Below are 21720 nucleotides of genomic sequence, written 5' to 3'. Positions count from 1 at the left end.
TAATTGTACCATAATGTTTTACTTGATGAGAGAGAACACCCTTGCCAGAAAATACATGACCACGGTGCTGGTTCAACTTGTTGAAATCCAGATTTCTTATAAGTCTAGTATGTGCTAGTTTTGGATCTATACCATCTCATAGTAGTAATATTATGGACACCATCATTGGCATTGAATACAGGTAGCCTTTTACTTTCTGAAACTTTTCCTTCTTGTCTCTAAATTTTATGCTCTTACACTTCTAGTTAGGAGGCCGGTTTTGAAGGGGATATAGATCTTTCTGTGTTAAAGATCATGTGCCTGAAGTTCACTTTCATGTGAAGTTTGAGATCTGGAAATACTGTAGGTGATTCATGTATTAACGTAATTAGCCTTTTAGTGAAATTATTATATCGCTGATTATGGATGATTAGGTTTCCTGGTTAGTTCAGGCAAATTCATTTCTGAGCCTACTCCAGCTGCTGCTGGCTCAGGTCAAATTCTGTTTGAAAGTTGCAGTAACCCAATGGTTTAGGTGAGATAATATGCCCTCTTAGCTATTTTCTGTTAAGCATTTTTCTGTTCTTCAGCTAAAATAAGAAGTTGGAAATAAAATAGAAACAAACTAGCAAAAATGGCTAATTGTATCTGCCTAAGTGCCTTACTGCCACATCAGCAAAATTGGTATTGTAATTGAAGCATAAAACCCTGAATTTATGTATATTGCTCTCCCTCCTCTCCCTCCCCCGCCAATTTACTTGACCTGAATTGTCCAGATGCTACCTTTTATTTCCAGATATTTTTAAATACTTCTTTTAAGTGCTTTTTGCCATATAAATGAGGTCCCAGATTTGTAAAACTTGATTGTCTCTTGAGATTATTAGGTCTGTTAGTCTTGATATAAAAAATTCACCGTTATCACTTAGAGTGCATTGTCTATATTGTGTATATGTTCATTTAGTATGTACAATGTGACTCACTTTCTTTTGCATTCAATATTTTTTCCTTATTTCCTAGGTTATATTAATCTTATGTCTTAGGTGATCAGACTTTCAGATTGAACCAAAATGCTGAAGTATGTGTGTGTGTTGTTTTTTAAGCTGATACATTTCTGATGGGCAGACTTAACATTCATTTAGGTTCTATTGCCAGCTGTCCTGCTTATAAATCTTAGGTCACTTGGCTCAAGAATTGTCTAGTACCTTAGTTTTATTAGGATTGCTTATTTTCATTACAGATTTTTAGATGACCCACATATGTCTTTGGGTCACATGGCTACTTCAGTGTTTCTTGCTTGTTCTATTTCATCATTTTTTAAACCAACTTGAATTTTAATTTTTGTTTACAAAATTTATTTTGCAGACTTACCTATCCAAAAAGATAACTTTTTTTTTTAAAAGTTCATTTATTTATTTTGTGTGAAAGAGAGAACCAGCAGGGGAGGGGCAGAAAGGGAGGGGGACAGAGGATCCAAAGTAGGCTCTGTGCTGACAGCAGAGAGCCCAGTGCGGAGCTCTAACTCACAAACCTTGAGATCATGACCTGAGCTGAAGTCAGATGTTTAACTGATTGAGCCACCCAGGCACCCCTAAAAAGATAACTCTTGAAAATGATTTTTCTTCTTCCTTCCACCCCCATTAAACTGTTAAGCATACTAAAATAAATCTTCAGTACCATGTGTCCTAAAGAAAGTGAGGGAACAGAGAAAATTGTGTGTGTGTGTGTGTGTGTGTGTGTGTGTGTGTGTGTGTGAGAGAGAGAGAGAGAGAGACAGAGATAGAGGGAGGGAGAAAGAGAGGAAAGGAGAGAACATTGTGGTAATGGTCTTCTTAGAAGGAAAATGCCAAGGAGGAAATACAGCTGCTCAGTAGTAAGGCAAAAGCTCAGGTTCCAGAGCTATTCGATGAATTAGCAAGAATTGTAAGGAAAAGTTTGGTGAAAAGAATCTTAATTTATTAAATGAGGTTTATCTTAATACCAGTCATATGACTTCATTTCATTTTATCATAAAAGTGTTTATTTACACACAGATAAAATTAGCTGAAGATAATTGGGCATCCTTGTATGTTATGTAAAATTTATTTTGGAACACCAGAATAATCAAATAGCAAAATATTTATTAAATGCCTGCTGTATGCTAAGAACTGTAGGGAGACAACAAAAGTATAAAAAATGAAAAACAAACTTGGTCCTTGAAGAAATAAGTATTCATAAGAAGTTATTTATATATGTCATAAGGATGGGTCATTAATTGCTAGATAAGTGACAGAGCCAGTGACTCTTTTGGGTTCAACGGAGATAGTGATGACTCTGGACTGGAATGGTCTAACAAGGGTTTGTATAGGAAGAAAGAGACCTTGAAGGAAGGGTAGGATATAAATAGGCAGAGGATTGGAACCACTTATTTGTGCAACATTTATTGAGTACCAAAGCATAATTATTAGGCATTGAGGATACAGGCTTGGATTAGATACAATTTAAGTAAGGTAGATTCTCTTGGAGTGCTGGCACTCTAGTGAGGGAGATATCATTGCAAATAAATAATATAACAAATTTTGTACAAAGTGCTATTGGAGCTATAAAGAAGGAATTGACTCCCTTATTTGGAGAAAAAGCATCAGTGAGAGGATTATGTTTTGAGGTGAGCCTTGAAGGATGAGAAGAATTTTTCTAGAAAGGAGGTAGGACTGGAGTAGGGAAAATAGCAGAAAGGCATGGAGTTGGGAGAGGGGCGGGGGGTGGAAAGCTTGAAAATTTGTGACAGTAGTATGTAAAGTACCTGGCTGGGAGTGGCAGGAGATGAAGTTGGAAACAGTCTTTTGTACACTAAGTTGAGGAGCTGAAACTTAAGCTAATAATCAGTATAGTCTCTGGATGATTAAGAACACAGGCTCTGGAATCCAATTGCCTGGGTTTGAATCCTAGTTCAACCTTAATAACCTCTCCACTGTAGACAAGATACTTAATGTCACCAAGCTTCAATGTTCTCATCTGTAAAACAGAGTTAATAAAGTATTATTATGGGGTTTTTGAAGGATTAATGGAGATGGACCAAATAAAGTACATGGGCTGGCACGTGATAAATATTCAACGAATGGTAGCCATTATTATTATTGAACATTTTAAAATAGAAGAGTGATCCAGTATCTTGGTTTTTGAAAGGTAATATAGTATTGTGTAGAACAAAATAATAGCAGGGAAGATGCTTGGAGTATCAGAAGATTGGGGCATCTGGGTGGCCCAGTTGATAAAGCATCTGACTTTGGCTCAAATCCTGATAACGCAGTTTGTGAGTTCGAGCCTGGCATCAGGCTCTGTGCTGACAGCTCAGAGCCTGGAGCCTGCTTTGGATTCTGTGTCTCCCTCTTTCTCTGTCCCTTCCCTGCTCATGCTCTGTCTCTCTCTCTCAAAAAATGAATAAGTGTTAAAAAAATTTTTTTAGAGTATCAGAAGATTAATTATTGAATTTTAATTTTCTTTAATTTTAACGTTTTTATTTTCAAGAGAGAGAGAGAGAGAGAGAAACCAAGGGAGGGGCAGAGGGAGAGAGAGAATCTGAAGCAGTCTCCAGGCTCTGAGCTGTCAGCTCAGACCCCAACGTGGAGCTCAAACTCACGAACCATGAGATCATGACCTGACCTGAAGTTGGATGCCCAATCGACTGAGCCACCTGGGTGCTCCTAATTATTGAATTTTAGGTAGAGTATTCCAAGTTTGTAGAGTGGACAAAATTGAAAAGATTGTAGGGGGCACTTGAGTGGCTCAGTTGGTTAAACATCCAACTTTGGCTCAGGTCATGATCTCATGGTTTGTGAGTTTCAGCCCTGCATTGGGCTTGCTGCTCTCAGCGCAGAGGCTGCTTTGAATCCTCTGTTCCCCTTTCTCTGCCCCTCCTCTGCTTTCTCTCTCTCTCAAAAACAAATAAACATTAAAAAAAAAAAAACTTAAAAAAAGAAGATTGTAGCAATTCTAGGGGAATAAAAATTCTTCAGCATCTCAGGAGCAAAGTAGTCCAAGTACAAAATGACCAAAGCATGAATTAAGGGAATGAGAAACCAGATATGATACAAATTCTGAATAATATTAGAAGGTAGTTCCTATTGGATCAGTGATTGGGTATGGGAACAGAAGAGCAAAACTTTTTAAGTAGACAATGATCAGACTAATTTTGCTTTAGGGATTGATTAAATTGAACAATTGTAGTTGGAGGCAAAGATTGGAATGACATGTAAAAGACTGGGAATGGTCAAGTAGAGAAGGATCTTAGAAATAAGTTTCAGGCTTTTTATTCCTCTTTATCCCCTCCCCCCTTTATTCTTTAGTTCTTAAGAAACTACACAAAATTTTTGAGTAAGTTAATCTAGCAGTAAGTTAATCAAGGGGAAGGGAAAGTAGAGCTGAGTTAGATTTTTTTTAGTACACAAAGTGATAAGAATTGAACTAGTATTGCAGCAATGGAGATACAAGAAAATGAAGAGAATTTGAAGAATCAATAGGACTTGGAGTCCTGAAAGAGAACAATGACACCAAAATTTTAAGTCCCAGTGACAGAGAATGGTGATAACCATGACAAAAGTAAGACAGGAAGGATAACCAATTTTGAGGGAAAGGTACTATATTCAAATCACCACCACAGACTAAAAGGAATCCAAGGAATACCTTGAAATTTTGAAGACTGTGCTGTAGGTTTTATTGAATCTGTTCTTAGAGGATGTGGCCAGTGCATGCTTCTGTCTCTAGCACCTGGGTGGGTTATGCCCTTTTTCATGATGAGAAGACTTTTTGTCAGAAGAGCATTGTCATTTTGTTGGTATAGGACAGATTGTACTGGAGTAGCATTCTGACCGCAATTTCAGCCATGATTCTGCCCCTTACTAGTTGAAACACTTGAGAGAGCCATTTAACTTCTCTGAACCTGTTTTCCCTTTTGTGAAATAGGGATAAAACCTGCCCTACTAAACCCCCAGGATGCCTCTGAAAATCATGTAGGATTATGTATGTGAAAGTACTTTGTAAACAAAGCAGTATAAATATATTGTCATTGCTATATAGTGTCAAGATATACAAGTATTTTAGAAATTATATCATTAATTTAGTAGACATTCAATGGTAACAGTGTTCTAATCACTGTGTAGTTATGAAAGACATAGCCCCCTCCCTTCCAAAGAGTTCATAAGCATGTAGGGGAGACATATTTACAGTGTAATTGTTAAGTGCCATGATATAGGTCTTCATTATATGCTATGCTCTAGGACCACAAAGGAAGGGACACCATTAACCTAGTCTGGGAACATGAAGAATTTTCAAGAATTGGAACACTGAAGTGACATTTAAAGACAAGGAGAGGTTAGGTAAAAGATGGGAATAGTGTACCCCCAAACAATAGGGTGTTCGAAAGTATGGAGATTAAAAATAAGTGATGTAATTTTAAAAATGAAAATAAGTATCTGGAGTGTAGAATGTATCTGGAATGTGAGGTAGTGACAAAAGATGACGGTTGGAAATGTAGGCAAGGTTCAGATCACAAGGGATCTCGCATGCCATGTGAAGATAAAGAATTTGGATTTTGTATAATAAAGCCAGTCTTGAATCAAGAGAAGGTTGAGATTTGAATTTTAGAAAGCATATTCTGAGTGTTGTAGAGTAGACAAAATTGGAAAGATTGTAGTAATTCTAGAATAGAAGCCCTTATTCAGTGTCTCAGAACCAAATGAGCAGAAACAGTTCAGGTAATTATTTAGGACCTATTGGCCATGGAGGGTGAGAAATAAAGAGAATTCTAGGACAATTCCTTGATGGGAACTATGGATAATGGTTTAGGGGGGAACATCACACACTAAATTTTGGACATACTCAATTTGAGATATGTATGGAAAATCCCAGTGGAGATATTTGATAGTTTACTGGGAATCTGGAGTTTAGGGGAGGGCTTTCGACTGAGCAGTCTATTATTTGAGGGTCCTCAAAATGTAGATTTTAGTTGAAACTGTAGTTATGAATGAGATCACTAATTCAGAGCAGTATGATAGGAGAGCCAAGGACAGAATCATAGGACACACACTGACATTTAAGGATCAGGAGAAAGACTAGAAGTCCATGAAATAGACCAATCAGTTGTGACCAGAGAAGTAGAAGAAAAACCAGGTGAATGCTTTCAAGAACCCAAGAGAGAAGAGAGTTATAAGGTGGAGGAATAGAGCAGAAACCAGATAAATATGGATTAAGGAAAATAGACAAAAAGTCAAAAAAGGAAGATACCCATTGCCGATCTTAATACCCTTTCAAAAAGCTCAGTTCTCAAAATAAAGGATATATGGCAGAAACAGGGATGAGGAGTAAAAGAGAGTTACTTGTTTGAATTTTTAAAAATTTTTTTTAACATTTATTGCTGAGGGACAGAGCACAAGCAGGGGAGAGCCAGAGAGGGAGGGAGACACAGAATCTGAAGCAGGCTCCAGGCTCTGAGCTCTCAGCACAGAGCCTGACTCAGGGCTCAAACCCGCGAACTGCAAGATCATGACCTGAGCCAAAGTTGGATGCTTAACCGACTGAGCCACCCAGGTTCCCCCTGAATTTTTAAGATCATAAAGATTTAAGCATGTTTAATTGCTCAAAGGAAAGACCCAGTGGAGAAGCAGAGGCAGAGGAAACAATAGAATCATAAGAGGGGTGGAGGGGATGACTGCAGTTAAGAGGTTGGGGGAGTGGGATTCAGGATACAAATAGTGTTTAGTAAAGGATAGGAGTATCTCTTCCTCAGATGGGGAGAAATTTAAAGATGCATACTGGTGTAGACGTGTGGATGGAGAGGAGGGAAGTGAAGTTTGGTCTGAAGGCCACCATTTTCTCTGAAATTGGACACAAAGTTGATTTACTGAGTAAGAGATAAAGTGAGTGACGGTTCAAGAAAGGGGACCATTTGAAATTTCTACTGAGAAGCATGGGAGACAGAATGTTTAATAGGATTGCTGAGAAGTGCCAATGACCAACTACATTGGGGACCATGAATTTGTAGTAGCACAGAGCCATTTTGATGATTTTATACTTAGCACCCAAGTTAGAAGCTAATTCATCCAAGAATTGCAGGTTTCCCTTATAGGTAGAATAAGACAAAAGGGCAAAACAATTTAGAATGTTGTTTAGAAAGTGGGTGAATGATGGAATACTTTAAAAGTATAAGAAGCAAAGGTATCCAGAAGGGAGTTGATAAGGAGGGGTTGTCTAGGTTTTTAATACAGTTGAAGAATAGATGGAGTAATGGGAGTGGAACTGAAAGGTTAGGAGGTTTTAATCATTGAGTGAGAGATTGGAGTTCAGGATTTCAGAGGTGGAGCAGTAATTATGGTCAAGGCTGAGGAGTTGAAGTGGAGTGGAACTCAAACTTCTCAGTTCTTATGTTTTAGGTAGATCATTCTGCATGGACATTGATGGTGGGATTTAGCATGGAGAAGGCCTGCAAGCCAGGAGCTGGAGTTGCATGTGAGAAACGACTGGAAGTTTAGAAGATGGCAGGGACAAGGATAAACTATCTAGAAGGCATGAGCCTCAAAGGAGAAGGTATTTTTTTCTTCAGTGGAGTGATGAAATTGGAAATGGTAATGCAAAGCAACACTTAAGACTAAAGCCTTCTCTGCTAAGAGTAGTGGAGTGTGGAAGAATGCACAGCATCTGTTTTGAAAAAAGGGTTTGAAAAGTATTATCCTTCAGGATAACTAAGATTTAATTAAGATAAAGAGATGAAGACAGCATTACTGTGAAGATCTAAAGTGTGTGTGTGTGTGTGTGTGTGTGTGTGTGTGTGTGTGTGTGTGTGTGTGTGTTGGGGGAAGAGGGATGAGTTAAAAAAATAATGAGGCACCTGGGTGGCTCAGTCAGTTAAGTGACCAACTTCGGCCCAGTTCATGATCTGGTGGTTTGTGGGTTTGAGCCCCACATCAGGGTCTCTGCTGTCAGTCCAGAGCCTGCTTTGGATCTTCTGTCCCCGTCTCCTTTTGCCCCTCCCCCATTCTCTCTCTCTCTCTCTCTCTCTCTCTCTCTCTCTCTCTCAAAAATAAATATTTTTTTAAAATGATGGGATTTCTGGAGGCTTAAATGAAGAGGATTGAGAAGGAGGAGAACAGCCAGAGATGGCGTGGTGTAAGAGAAATACTGAGAAAAAGTCAGAAATGTAGATGACAGGAGAGACTTTATTTGGATAGTTGCCAATAATGGCAATGATCAGAAGCACAGGCCTCTGAATGATTCTTTGTAGTAAAGTTGTTCAGTTGGCATAGGCTGCATGTAACCCAGTTGGTGTTGGCAGCCTTGTAGGGCTAGCTAATACTTTTGTAGCCTTTGCTTAGAGTTGGGGAATAGGAGTTAGTTGATTTCTAGGATTCCTTACCCAGTAGTAGAAAAAGTGTATCTGTTCTTCCCCTATCCCTGGTCAATACTATCCCTGGTTTGTTTTTCCAACTTCCTAAATTAAAACTTGCTTTATACATTTTTTTAGTTACCATACATTAAATCTGAATGAAAATAACTTGTGAATGTTATTGATTACTATATAGATGTGTGTGCTTCATGCCAAAATTTGGGTTAAAGGAAATGTTTCAACAGAATAGTTGGTCAAATGAATATTACCAATTCAAGTTTCCTAGTGTTGGAAACTTGGTGATTTGAGATTATTTTGTAGCTCTTTATTCTAGCTAATCCTCATTTTTAGCCATCTCAGTTATTGACCATTCACATTACATTTGCATATATTTATATTCTGCTTTTTTCCTATCATAAATATAGGAGAGTAGGAAAAATAGTCTGAAAATAAGGAGGAAAAATATATTAGAAAAATATCCTAGAAAAGCAGGAATAATTGGCTAAAGATGAATTAGAAATAAAAAGAAAAACTTTTTTTGTTTATTTATTTTGAGAGAAGTACACATGCACGAGTGGGGGAAGGGCAGAGAGCAAGGGAGCAGACTTTGCTTGCGCTCAATCTCCCAAACAGAATGGTGAGATCATGACCTGAGATGAGATCAGGTCAGATGCTTAATTGAGCCATCCAGGCTCCCCAAAAGAAAAAAATTTAAAAGCCTGAAAATAGATGGGAATGCTGTAAAATGACTTAGGAATTAAAGTAGTTGAGAAAAAAAAATATATATATATATTTTTTTATTAGAGGGTGTGTGCAAGTGGAGAGGGGCAGAGAGACAGAGAATCTTAAACAGGCTCCATGCTCAGGGCAGAACCTGATGTGGGGCTTTATTCCATAACCCTGGGATCTTGACCTGCAGCGAAATCAAGAGTCAGGTATTCAACGGACTGAGCCACCCAGGAGCCCCAAGAATATTAATTTTTGATGACAAAAATTTTTTTTAACTCTTTGACCAGTAGGGTCAATAATTAACCCCCTGTTAGGCCAAATTCTATTTGGTTGGCTTTCTTTTGCCTGGTCAGATCACCTGCTACAACTCCTCTCTCCTTCTACAAAGAGCACATGCCTTTTTCCTCTTATGCCTTTCTACATGCCTTTCCTTATTTACTGATATATTAAAATATATTCTTTTGAAACTTCATTTTCTAATTTCAGCATTGTGTTGTTAGAACAACACTGATCTAGGGGCGCCTGGGTGGCGCAGTCGGTTAAGCGTCCGACTTCAGCCAGGTCACGATCTCGCGGCCCGTGAGTTCGAGCCCCGCGTCAGGCTCTGGGCTGATGGCTCAGAGCCTGGAGCCTGTTTCCGATTCTGTGTCTCCCTCTCTCTCTGCCCCTCCCCCGTTCATGCTCTGTCTCTCTCTGTCCCAAAAATAAATAAACGTTGAAAACAAAACAAAAAAAAAATTAAAAAAAAGAAAAAAAAATTTAAAAAAAAAAAAAAAAGAACAACACTGATCTAAAGTTTTCATCTGCTTTTATCTGTGATGGCATTTCTTTATCTTTCAACCTGTACATTCCTTAGAATGTATCCCAGCTAGTCTTGACATGTAAAAGTATGCCTTGAGTTGAAAAAGTGGAAGAGCATAGGTCTATAGATGACTTACCCATGAGCAGTTTTTTAGATAAATAAAGGCACTTTGGCTCTTGGGGGTAATACTTCAGTGTGAATTGCAGTGGAGCATTCACAGTGTGCATGAAAATACGTAGTAACACTGGTGACTGGTTGAATTGTGGGGATGGGGCTGGTCTCCCAGTTGGGTTTTTAGGAAGTTCTGCAGTTTGAATAGAATTCAGCCAGGAGTGGAACTTTGTTGTTGATTATTAGAAAGTATATATAATCTAGAATGCAACATCTTAAAGAGTATCTGTTTTCCTGAATAGAGTGCTAAAAAATTTTTCTTGGCCTGATGAGAAAAATGTGATCCCATCTTGATCTCAGAAATTCGTGTTTGAGATATTTAAGCTTTTCCTTTTTGTAATGTCTCAGAGCACCTTGTGATTTATTTAGCAATCAGTTATTAAAATCTGCAGTTTTTAAACAATTAGTTTACTGATTAGGGGCAAGTTTGGTCTGTTTAGTCTATGGCTAGGGAAAAACATACTTTAACAGAGATTTTTATTTTATTAGACTCTGGACATACTATATTTGAGGGAACAAAATGTGTTTTAATGCTTTGTTCTAAATGTGGTAAAAAGTAATGGGAATATATGTGTTCTAATGAAGAGCAAGTAAAGAAGTTCCAATTTTGTTTTACTAAATATGAAAGAAAGCAAGAGGGATTGGTGATTTCAAAGTCTTTTAGAATTGGTTGACATCCCTCTGCCTAGTTCTTATCTCACTTCCAGAGTATTGAGTTAGTCCTGTTTTTTTTTTTTGTTTTTTTGGTTTTTTTTTTTCCCAGTAAGATAGAACATGGTTACTAATTATTCTTTCTCAGGTAATTGATATAATTCTAACCCAGGCTCCAGTTTTTAGTTTTTTTAGTTTAAGTTGAAATGTAAAGAAGCAATTGGTCTTATACATTTCCAGGCTTCTGTATAATAATTGATAATTACAGTGATGACTCTGAAACATCAAGAAAATACTATATGGTGTATGCCCAAATATAAAGTGAGTTTTTTCTAAAACAATATTTCAGAAAAGAGGGAGCTGCCTTACATTTGAGTCTATATACAGACTTTTACTATAAATTCTCTTGCTTTGTTTTAAGAAACAAAGTACTATTTGGTAAAGAGCATAAAACTACTTCAAGCTGATTTTGAATGTTTAATGAGGCCACTTGTTGGAGTCAGTGAAAAGGAGTCAAATAAATTTAACAGATATGTAGTAATTTTTCCTAGGTATAGAACCTCAAAATTGTGCTAGATACTGTTGAAAATAGACCTTTTAGTTTCCCATTCTGTTTCCCAATAGCAGTTTTAGAGTACAGTTGGTAATATATATGGGAACTGTGGCTTAGGATTAATTTGCAGTGATAACATTTTATGTGTATTCAATAAGTGATATATATCAAACAACTTGAATGAAAGTGAAGATTAGCCTTTGAAAAAAGTGTTAGATGACTTAAAAATGCCTCCAGTGATAAGGAATGCATTACATACATTTGATGTCAAAGATGCGCATAAAGATTTTGAATGAAGATGTTTTGTAAAACAGAAGGTAGGAGAAAAAGCAGTATTTCAAAATTACCATTTATTAATGCTGTTTTAAATCTATGTGCGCAGCGTGCCTGGTTGGCTGAGTCGGTTAAACGTCCAACTCTTGATTTGGGCTCAGGTCATGATCTCATGGTTCGTGAGATTGAGCCCTGCATCATCGGTGCTGTCAGCACAGAACCTGCTTGGATTTCTTTCTCTCCTTCTTCCTCTGCCCCTCTCCCCCCTCTCAAAAATAAATAAACACTAGGGAAAAAAATCTATATTTGCATCTAAATGAATTTAAATTTTATAAATATTTGTTTTATCTATATCTCTAAAAGTTTCTTTAAGAAAAATTTTTTTAATGTTTATTTATTTTTGAGAGACAGAGAGACAGAAAAAGAGAGAGAGAGAGAGAGAGCAAGAGGGGGAGGGGCAGAGAAAGAGGGAACCACAGAATCTGAAGCAGGCTCCAGGCTCTGAGCTGTCACCACAGAACCTGACGTGGTGCTCTAACTCATGAACATGACCTGAGCTGAAGTTGGATGCCCAACCAACTAAAGCCACCCAGGTGCCCCTAAGGTTTCTTGTTTTTTTTTGTTTGTTTTTTAAGAGGAACTAGCTGTTTTTTTAAATGTTTGAGAAAGAGAGAAAGAGAGCAAGTGGAGGAAGGGCAGAGGGAGGGAGAGAGAGAATCCCAAGTATGTTCCTCACTGTCAGTGCAGAGCCTGTCGTGGGGTTTGATCTTATGACTGTGAGATCAAGACCTGAGCTGAAATCAAGAGTTGGATGTTTACCTGACTGAGCTACCCAGGTGACCCTAGCTCTTTTTTTTTTTTAATGTTTATTTATTTTTGAGAGAGAGAGAGAGGCAGAGAGAGCGGGGAAGAGAGAGAATCCCAGACAGGCTCCATGCAGCCAGCACAGAGCCTGACGTGGGTGAACCGTGAGATCATGACCTGAGCCAGAATTAAGAGTTGAATGCTCAACCAACTGAGCACCCAGGTGTCCCTGGAGAGTTTCTTTTCAAGTTGGGCAGAAAACATTGTTTTTAACTTCCTTATTATGAACATGGTATGTCACTTTATATTTGGGATTTCTTTCTATTCAGGTTTAAGTTACATTTATTGTGCTTCCTTAAGGTGAAGAGTATGTTTTGAGAATTCTGCCAAAAAATGTTATCACTTAAAGAAAACTTTAGTTATCCTGAAAGAACTTTTAATTTTGAGGCAGTTCATTTCTCTAATAAGTCTCAACAAAGAACATGCTATTATATATAAATAAAAAGTATAATTTGATTACTCTTTTTTAAAAAACCTTTTAAAAAATTAACACCTCTATCCAGTAAATAAACACTCTAGCTTTTCAAGTTTTACTTTTGTTTATCTAGATCCATTAATTAGTATTTATGTTAATATATTAATGGTGATTTATTTTTTATTAATTAAAAAAAATTGCAGCTGTACCTTTTCCCCCAACACATCGCTTGACATCTGAAGAAGTATTTGATATGGATGGGATACCCAGGGTTGATGTTCTGAAGAATCACTTAGTAAAAGAAGGTCGGGTAGATGAAGAAATTGCACTTAGAATTATCAATGAGGGTGCTGCCATCCTTCGGAGAGAGAAAACCATGATAGAAGTAGAGGCTCCAATTACAGGTATACTTATTTATGTTTTGGATATTGTTTTTTTGATTATACCATTATTTGGTTGCTTGGATATAGGGCTGCTTATTCTTCAGCGTATGGTATACTAAATTAATATTACATGGACATTATCTTGAATTTCCAAATTATTTTTTGTAATTTTTTTTAATTTTTGCCTGTTTTTAGTGAATAAGCATGATCCTAAGTAACCTGAGTGCAGAAGTTGGTCTAATATGTTTTTGTGAAGGTTTCATCAGTTGTGTTGGCCATAATCCAATTTGATTCAACAAATTCTTATTTACTTTGCTTTCAATTATTAGGGGAAAATACCTCAGTGTCAACATAGCAGTCAATAGAAAGTGTTGCGTTAGAATGGAGATTTTAACTGCCACCATTATAATTTTGTAATCTTAAAACATAAGCTTGGCTTCCTGAAGAGGAACTTTATAAATTTAGGTGAAAATTTTGTCACTAACTACAAATTTCATTATTTTTGTTAAATCTTGTTCTAGATCTTGAGCACATGAACACTTGGGTACATCATCCCTATTAGGACTCTTCATAGACTCTGACTTCCTTCTGAGACATTTCTTGATAGAATTTACATTATCTCTTATGTGAAAGAAATTAGAATTTAAGTAAAATTTGTTATTTCAGAGTTTTTTTTCATATCTAATAATCTTCTTGTTTCAGTGTGTGGTGACATCCATGGCCAATTTTTTGATCTGATGAAACTTTTTGAAGTAGGAGGATCACCTGCTAATACACGATACCTTTTTCTTGGTGATTATGTGGACAGAGGTTATTTTAGTATAGAGGTAATAATCATAATACTGTCATTTGATTTGCTTTTAAGTGTTACCATAGATGATTTCCATTAATTCCTAGTAAAATAAGTTCCTTAAAGTACCTATATTGGGTTCTTTTTAATACCTCTGCATATTCTGAAGTTTTTAGGTAAAACTACTATTTATTCTCTTCCGCCTTTCAAACTATTCTGTTTTCTTTGTATTACTATGTTTATGAAATTATAATTGCCATTTTTCCCAGTGGAAATTATGTGCAAACTGAGGGTTCTTTATTGTTCTGTTATCTAGTGGCCCTAAGGAGCTAGTGCTATTTATCTCTTTTGCCCCTAAAGGCATTAATTACCCCATGTGAAAAAAGATTAATTGAATTTTCTCTGATTAAATAAAATATACTATAATGCTTTTATTGCTTAAACCGTAGTGCTTCTATCCCACCTTCTATAGCTATTAAGACCCAAGTCTTTTGTGTATTCTGAAAGTATTCATTTCTTTTAAAAAACTTAAGAGGCATTAAAATGACCTATTGATCATTACTTAACAGTACATTGTTCTTTTTGCTCCTTTTATTTCTCTAATTATATAAATAAAATAAGGTAAATATAGAACAATCTGCCGTTTCTAATATATGCATCTCTCTTCTTTTTTAATTGAAAATGTGGCCATATTATAATGTTGTTCTGTAACTTGCTTTTTTCATATATCTCTATACTGTGATGTCTTTCCAGGTCAGTATATATAAATTTATAATATTTTTAATAGCTGCATTATATTCCATTGAATAAACAAACCACAATTAATTTCATCGATTTCTTATTGTTAGACACTTACAGTGTTCTCAGTTTTTTGTCATTACAAATGATACCTCAGTGAACCAGGTTTTGTATATATGTGTATATATATCTTTGCACACTTGCTAAATTATTTCTGTGGGGCAGATTCTTGGAGGTAAAATTGTTGGATAAAAGCTCTACTAATAGATACTTATGTTGAGCATTTACTATGTTCCAAGCATATTGTAAGCACATAACACACACTGATTAATTGAATCCTCACAACAACAGTATGAAATAAGTAGTGTTACTTTATCCATTTTATGGATGAGGAACCTGAGGCCGTGCCCAAGGACACATTGTTAGTAAGCAGTACAGCCAGTCTTATTCCAAGCCTGTACTCTTAACCACCTCTCCCAGTAGGCAATTAAAGCTTTACCTGGTGCATTTCCATGCTGGTTCCTGTTGTTTATATCCCCTTCTCCAGTATTTTTAACCTCCTTTCTGAGGTATGCTAGGATTCATAGTGAGGAAGGAGTTCAGGGCCCTGGCCACCCAAATTCCCTAAGGAATTTTGTTACTCCCCCCTGAGTTGTTCTTCCTTTATTCATAGTTTCTTCATCAGTCGCCTTAAACTTCCCCCACAGTTGCAAGGAAATCAGAAAATGGCCCTTCTTAACAAAAAGATTGGGGGCTTTGGAAAAACAAAATGAACAATTTTAGGAAGCTTATTGGGAACTAAGCATATTGGTGTGTATGTCCTTGTATTAGAATGTTTTGTAGCTGACTTTTAATAAATTTTACTGTTACAAAAGGAAAATAATAAAGAAAGCAAAAAAGATAGAGTTTAATAAGTATTTCCCTGGCTTAATTTCTTTTTTCCTTGGGAATAAAATGAAGGTGTGAATAAAGATTTTAATATACCTTAACTTGTTAAAAATAAAGTTTGTTTTTCTTCTTGTGTATAATTATATTTCCATATGAAATGTCTTTCCTTTTTTTTTTTTTTTAACCAAATAAATAAAATGTGAGTCTCTTGTGTTAAATATATTTAGAGGGGTGCCTGGCTGGTTCAGTCAGTAGAGCATGCGACTCTTGATCACAGGGTTGTGAATTCGAGCCCCACGTTGGGTATAGATATTGCTTAAAAATAAAACCTAAATAAATAAATAAATCTACTTAGAGAAAAGCATCTGCTTTACTGCTTATTTTAATATTCTTCTTTTTTAAATTATACTTTCTTTGAATCAGTTTAGATAATAAGCCCCTTCTGATTAAGATCAGAAGATCAGATTCCTATCTCTTAAAAGTTTTTGTAATTTCAGACAAGTTACTTGAGCTCTTTGCTTCAGTCTCCTCATTTATAAAATAGAGATAATATTATTTACTTCATAGAGTTGTTTGAGGAACAAATGAGGGGTATTAAATATATAGTGCTTGATACATTGTAAGTACTCAATAAATGGTAGATGCTGTTATTTTTGACACTGTTATTATTTTATTTATTGATATACCTAAGAAGGAAACCAATCTGCTGATTGTTTTTACAACAAATAGTCTATAAATCTAAAGTAATTAAATAGATTGACTCATTCATTCAACAGATATTTATTATTCTTTTGCTGTTTGGTAGGTACTTTTCTAGGAGTGGAGGATGAGTGTGAATAAGATGAAAAAGTCCCTGATTTCATAGAGCTTATATTTTAGTAAAGGACAAAGAGAAAAAGATAGTAAAGAATAACAGAGATTGTAAGGACAATAGGGTTAGAGGAAAAGGAACAAAGATCAAACAACTTAAACAAAAAGATAAGTTAAATTCACTTAAAACATTTTCTTTTGCAGTGTGTCTTATATTTATGGGTCCTGAAGATTCTTTACCCAAGCACATTATTTCTTCTGAGAGGCAATCATGAATGCAGACACCTTACTGAATATTTTACCTTTAAGCAGGAATGTGAGTATTGCCATGAGAAATACTTTCACTTCCTCAGTAATCTTTTGGAGTGAAGTAGTAAGAGTTTGGAAAATTTACAGTGCAACATTAAGAACAGATTTTGTGTCCAAACACATAAAGCTTTAAGGATGATTGTCAGGAGCTCTCTAGTGGTTAATGGTGTTTCATTCAGACATTTTCATTTCAGTATTTCCTGTTAAGTTTGCCTTTATAGATATATGAAACAGTTTTGAGTTTTGTACATAGTTTTAATGTTTAAGTGATTTTTTTTAACAGGAAGACTAAAACTAAAAGGAAAAAAATTGTTTTTGCATTAGAGACTTTTGTCCCCCAATATTGAAGCTCTCTCATGAAGCTTCTTAAATTATTCATGCTGTCATCATTGCAGATTGTTTCAAACACACTGTTAATGAATTGAAATTCTTAACCTACAATGTTTACCCCATTTCTCTCTTAAATTATTGTGGCAATGGCAGTCTATAATAGCCAGAAGCAACAATATGATATAGGGCAGTATTTGATCTTTTTTTCACATCTCTTAACTGTGTGCTTATTAAGTTAATATTCATGACTATACTAAGTCTTAGAGTTAAGTTCTAAGAGTAGAAATAATTTCAGAATTATGGAGACTCATGATCCAGTAAAGATCATATTACTAGAGACTTTCAGTAAAAGAAGAAAAATATAGTGGTAAGTAATGGCAGAGGGGGCAAAGTCGGATAACTTCAAAGATCAGGTAGGTAACCTAAATGAATAGGTTATGAATAATAACATAATAAAAATAATAAAATAATGCAAATAAATAATGAAATAATAATAAATGAATAAAGATGAGACCTGGAAAGTGCATTGACCAAAAGCAATCAGTTTAAAAATTTTATTGAACTACAGTGCTGGAAAACAGATCTGTTAGCAAACTACCAGTTTAGATGGTTGCTGGATATAGATTTTCTCATATTTGAACGTTACAGTGTTAAAAATGGAAAAAAGAATTAAGTTCTTTTTTTCCTTTAGATAATCAACAAACCACCCACCAAAACTCCAGCAAAAATGTAAAATATCCACGAATTTAAATATATAAAGGAGCAAAGGGATCTCTGTAAAACTAAATTAACAGTTGGATTTGGTGGAGTTTTTTTCTCTTGTGTTATTTTGGCTTCATGCTTCACTGCCCATTTTAACCATTGTAGACTAGAGGAGCCCCTCTGTTTCTCCAATATATGAATAAGTTATCTTTTCTTTCTTTTTTTTTTTTTTTAATTGGATGGACCTTGAGTTTTGTTGTGATGATGTAGTCATCTTCCCTGTAACAACAAAGTAGTCACTGACTCTTACAATAAAATAAAGTATTAAAACTATTTTAGCTTTAAGTATAATTCTAATTTAGCTTTACCTGACCTATAAAATAGGTAAAAGGTTGGGCTGTTTTTAGAAATTTGACTTATTTATTTTAAGTAATATTTTATGGTGATCTAATGCATACCCAAAGTAAATTTAGAGACTGCAAATATTTTGTCTTCATAAGACCAATACCACTGCTTATTTTATTGATTCTCATACAGCAAGATGCTTTCCTTTTTAGAAAAAAATTGTATACAGTAAAATTCACTCTTTGTAGTGTTTAGTTCTGAGTTTTGACAAGTGCATAGAACTGCCTACCACCATAGTCATGATAAAGAAAAATTTCATCATCCCATAAATTCCTTTTTGCTGTCTTTTTATAGTTACCTCTTTACTCACTGGTGACCACTTAGCTGTTATCTGTGTCTATAATTTTATTGCCTTGGTTTCAATAGTCAATTATAGATAGGTAGGTAGGTAGGTCGGTCGATTGATCGATAGATTAATCTTCAAAATGATCAACTAGTATTGTAATTTTCAATTATTTTTTCTTCTAGGTAAAATTAAATATTCAGAAAGAGTCTATGAAGCTTGTATGGAAGCTTTTGATAGCCTGCCTCTTGCTGCACTTTTAAATCAACAATTTCTTTGTGTTCATGGTGGACTTTCACCAGAAATACACACACTGGATGATATTAGGAGAGTGAGTACATATTGTAGTTCCAAGGTTGGTTCCTATTGATAGTACTTTGTTAGGTAGAGAGTAGAAATTTTAAACTTCTCTTCACTGCCAAGATTAGGTAATGGTAAAAATTATCATACTGATATTTTAAGGAAATATTCTCTAACCATTTCAGAACGATGTAGTATGGACAGTATTCAAAGTTGGTACCACTTTACTGTGTCCATTCTATTCTCACTTTTGACAAGTTATTCTTTTCTTTGTTTCTTTCTTTTCTTTCTTTCACAGTTAGATAGATTCAAAGAGCCACCTGCATTTGGACCAATGTGTGACTTGCTCTGGTCCGATCCTTCTGAAGATTTTGGAAATGAAAAATCACAGGAACATTTTAGTCACAATACAGTTCGAGGATGTTCTTATTTTTATAAGTAAGGAAAAATATCCAAGATTAAACACATTTTAGTTGTTAAAATAGCATATATTTCATATAGAAAACCATTATTTTACTTAATTTACTTTTTTCCCCCACAGCTATCCAGCAGTGTGTGAATTTTTGCAAAACAATAATTTGTTATCGATTATTAGAGCTCATGAAGCTCAAGATGCAGGGTAAGAATTCTGTTTCCCTGACCCAAATTAACACCTTATGTACAAATCAAACTTAGTAACTCATAATTGATGCTTTACGATGCATATTAAGCTATTTGTTTTACAGCTATAGAATGTACAGAAAAAGTCAAACTACAGGGTTCCCTTCATTAATAACAATTTTTTCGGCACCTAATTACTTAGATGTCTACAATAATAAAGGTAAGATGTTGTTGATAAAAAAATTGTTAAGCAACTTAGCTTTTTTATTGACTTATTTTTTTGAAAATAATGGAAAAGAGGCATTGTTTGAAACTGTAACTATCCAAATCTCATCATAAAAAAGTATAAGATATAAGGGAGGGGAGAGAATAAGAAATAAAAATCCAAAATGTGAAATTTACCATCTGTAATCATTCCACAACTTGTCAGTCATAAAAGCTATCTTATAAAAGAATGCTCCGAATTAAGTCAAAAAATCAAACATGATTTTCTCAAACTCCCCTTTCTTAAATCTTTCCCCTTATAATCAAGAGAATGTTTTCTTGTTTGCATAAAGCTCCTTCTGCTGCTTTGACCATTTCATGTATTTGCACTATATAGTTAATTTAGTTTATCATGTTTCTTGTTTTATTTCACTGATCTAGGTTCTGTTTGTCTTTCTTACTCCCTGCTTTTACCTCTATCTACAGTCTTATCATTGCCCCATGAAGATTTGTAGTTGAACCTTCTTTGATTAATTCATTCTGACCTCCATTTCAGAGACATATTCTTCCTTTCTTTTAACTATTCTTTTTTCCTTTTTTTCGTCTTTTTTCTTTATCTCCTGTTCCACTAGTTTTCATTCCTTCTCCTTCTGTCCATATTTGATCTGTCTATAATAATTGGGTTTCATTTAACTTTGAACATAGCTTATTGACAGATAATACTTAGGATCTTAATCTAGTTAAGTGTGTGCCAAAGACGTTAAAGATGAGCTTGGGTATGTTTACGTAGTTCACATTTTCAGGAGAGGAAGTTAAGAAGCCAGCTTCTATTCTGTCTTGATATGTCTGGAATTCAGTTGACTATGCCATAGTTTCCAGGGTCACTGGAACAGATGTGCCAGGAGGAAAGAACAGAAGGTTAAAGACTTTTTTGAAAGTATTAGAGACGTAATGAGGTCATTGCTAAATATGGGTCATAGAGGACTAGAATAAGAGGATTTTTTGTTGTTGTTGTTATTGGAGATGATGGTTAAAAGATTAAAACATTTGCCTGAGATCAAATGGTAGCATGCTATAAGTTTGATACAGAATATGCTACAAAAACTTAATACTATATTAATTACCAAAACAACCATGCCATGGACTGAGTTGCTAATCTTCAGAAGTTGGTATCTGTGTAGTCTCTAAGGAGTATGTCAGTGCTAAAATAGCCTTTTAAATTGTAGTTTAGTTTACAAACTTCAGAATTTCTGAAGAAGTTATCTAATGATGTGTGGCTTCACTTTTGAAGAAAATGTCATCTAAGTTTTGACTCAGTTCTCAAGAACAGAATAGAGTGCTATGTTTAACTTTGTACCGGCGCTCTGCTACCTCAACTGTGACCTCCCCTTATCAGCATTATAAGACCTAGTGTTCAGTGCTCAGTTGATTACTGTCTTATTGGTTGTCCTCTGTCAGTTTGACCTAGGGGGTAAAGGGATTACTTTTCTGAGTATTCAGAAAAGAAACTCAAACCATCGAATCTGTCTTGTCAAAATCAGATGTCTCTTAGTAGTGATTAGTCTGTACATAGTGTTAATGATTTGAGTACTTACATGGTATGGGTATGTTTGTAATGTTTCATTCCATCTATAAGGCAATTTTCTAGATTCTTTCTCTCTCTTTCTCTCTCAGTCTCTTGTTTTGTTTTAAAGCTGAAAACTTGGTATCGGCCCCTAATTTCTGAGGCTAAATTTTAAATACTTTTATTTCCTAAGGGAAACAAACACATTACTTGTGACTTTGTATTAGCCAGAATCTCACATCTTGGAATTTAACATTTGCATTTTCATGCTTTTCATTAAAATGGAAAAAAAGTAATCACATAATTATTATATCTACAAAGCATTTTATACTTTTATATACTTTCATGTGAAATACATTCTCTGATCGTAAAATCAACTTCTGAGATAGGCAGGGTGGACATAATAGTCCTATTTTATGAATGAGAAATAGGTTAGTTAAATAATTTACCAAGCATTACGAAGATAGTATGTGCTATAGCTTAGATTAGAATCTAGCCCATATAACCCAGTGTTCCATAAAATAATATAACCAGTGTCTGAAATCTATGTAGTTAATTTAAGATATTATTTCTTTTAACATATTGAAACATTAGATACCTTAAATTGAGATGAGTATGTTACTT

General features: G+C 35.2%; 1 protein-coding gene across 4 annotated transcripts in view; it reads left to right on the top strand.

Annotated features, from left to right (window-relative positions):
* PPP3CB (protein phosphatase 3 catalytic subunit beta) overlaps positions 1–21720 on the top strand; it is a 58950-nt gene that overhangs the window by 2125 nt on the left and 35105 nt on the right. For all 4 annotated transcript variants that reach the window (XM_047072962.1, XM_047072960.1, XM_047072961.1 and 1 more), the window contains exons 2-8: positions 12994–13194; positions 13876–14000; positions 16604–16715; positions 18614–18759; positions 19027–19166; positions 19270–19347; positions 19454–19548. In XM_047072962.1, coding sequence (XP_046928918.1) covers positions 12994–13194; positions 13876–14000; positions 16604–16715; positions 18614–18759; positions 19027–19166; positions 19270–19347; positions 19454–19548 — 897 coding nt within the window. The remainder of the gene's footprint in view (positions 1–12993; positions 13195–13875; positions 14001–16603; positions 16716–18613; positions 18760–19026; positions 19167–19269; positions 19348–19453; positions 19549–21720) is intronic.

This window comes from Lynx rufus, unplaced genomic scaffold, assembly GCF_022079265.1.
Source record: "Lynx rufus isolate CCGP_SWC_20201006 ecotype Redwood Valley unplaced genomic scaffold, mLynRuf1.p SCAF_11, whole genome shotgun sequence".
NCBI lineage: Eukaryota > Metazoa > Chordata > Mammalia > Carnivora > Felidae > Lynx > Lynx rufus.
This window is presented reverse-complemented; position numbering and strand designations above follow the sequence as displayed.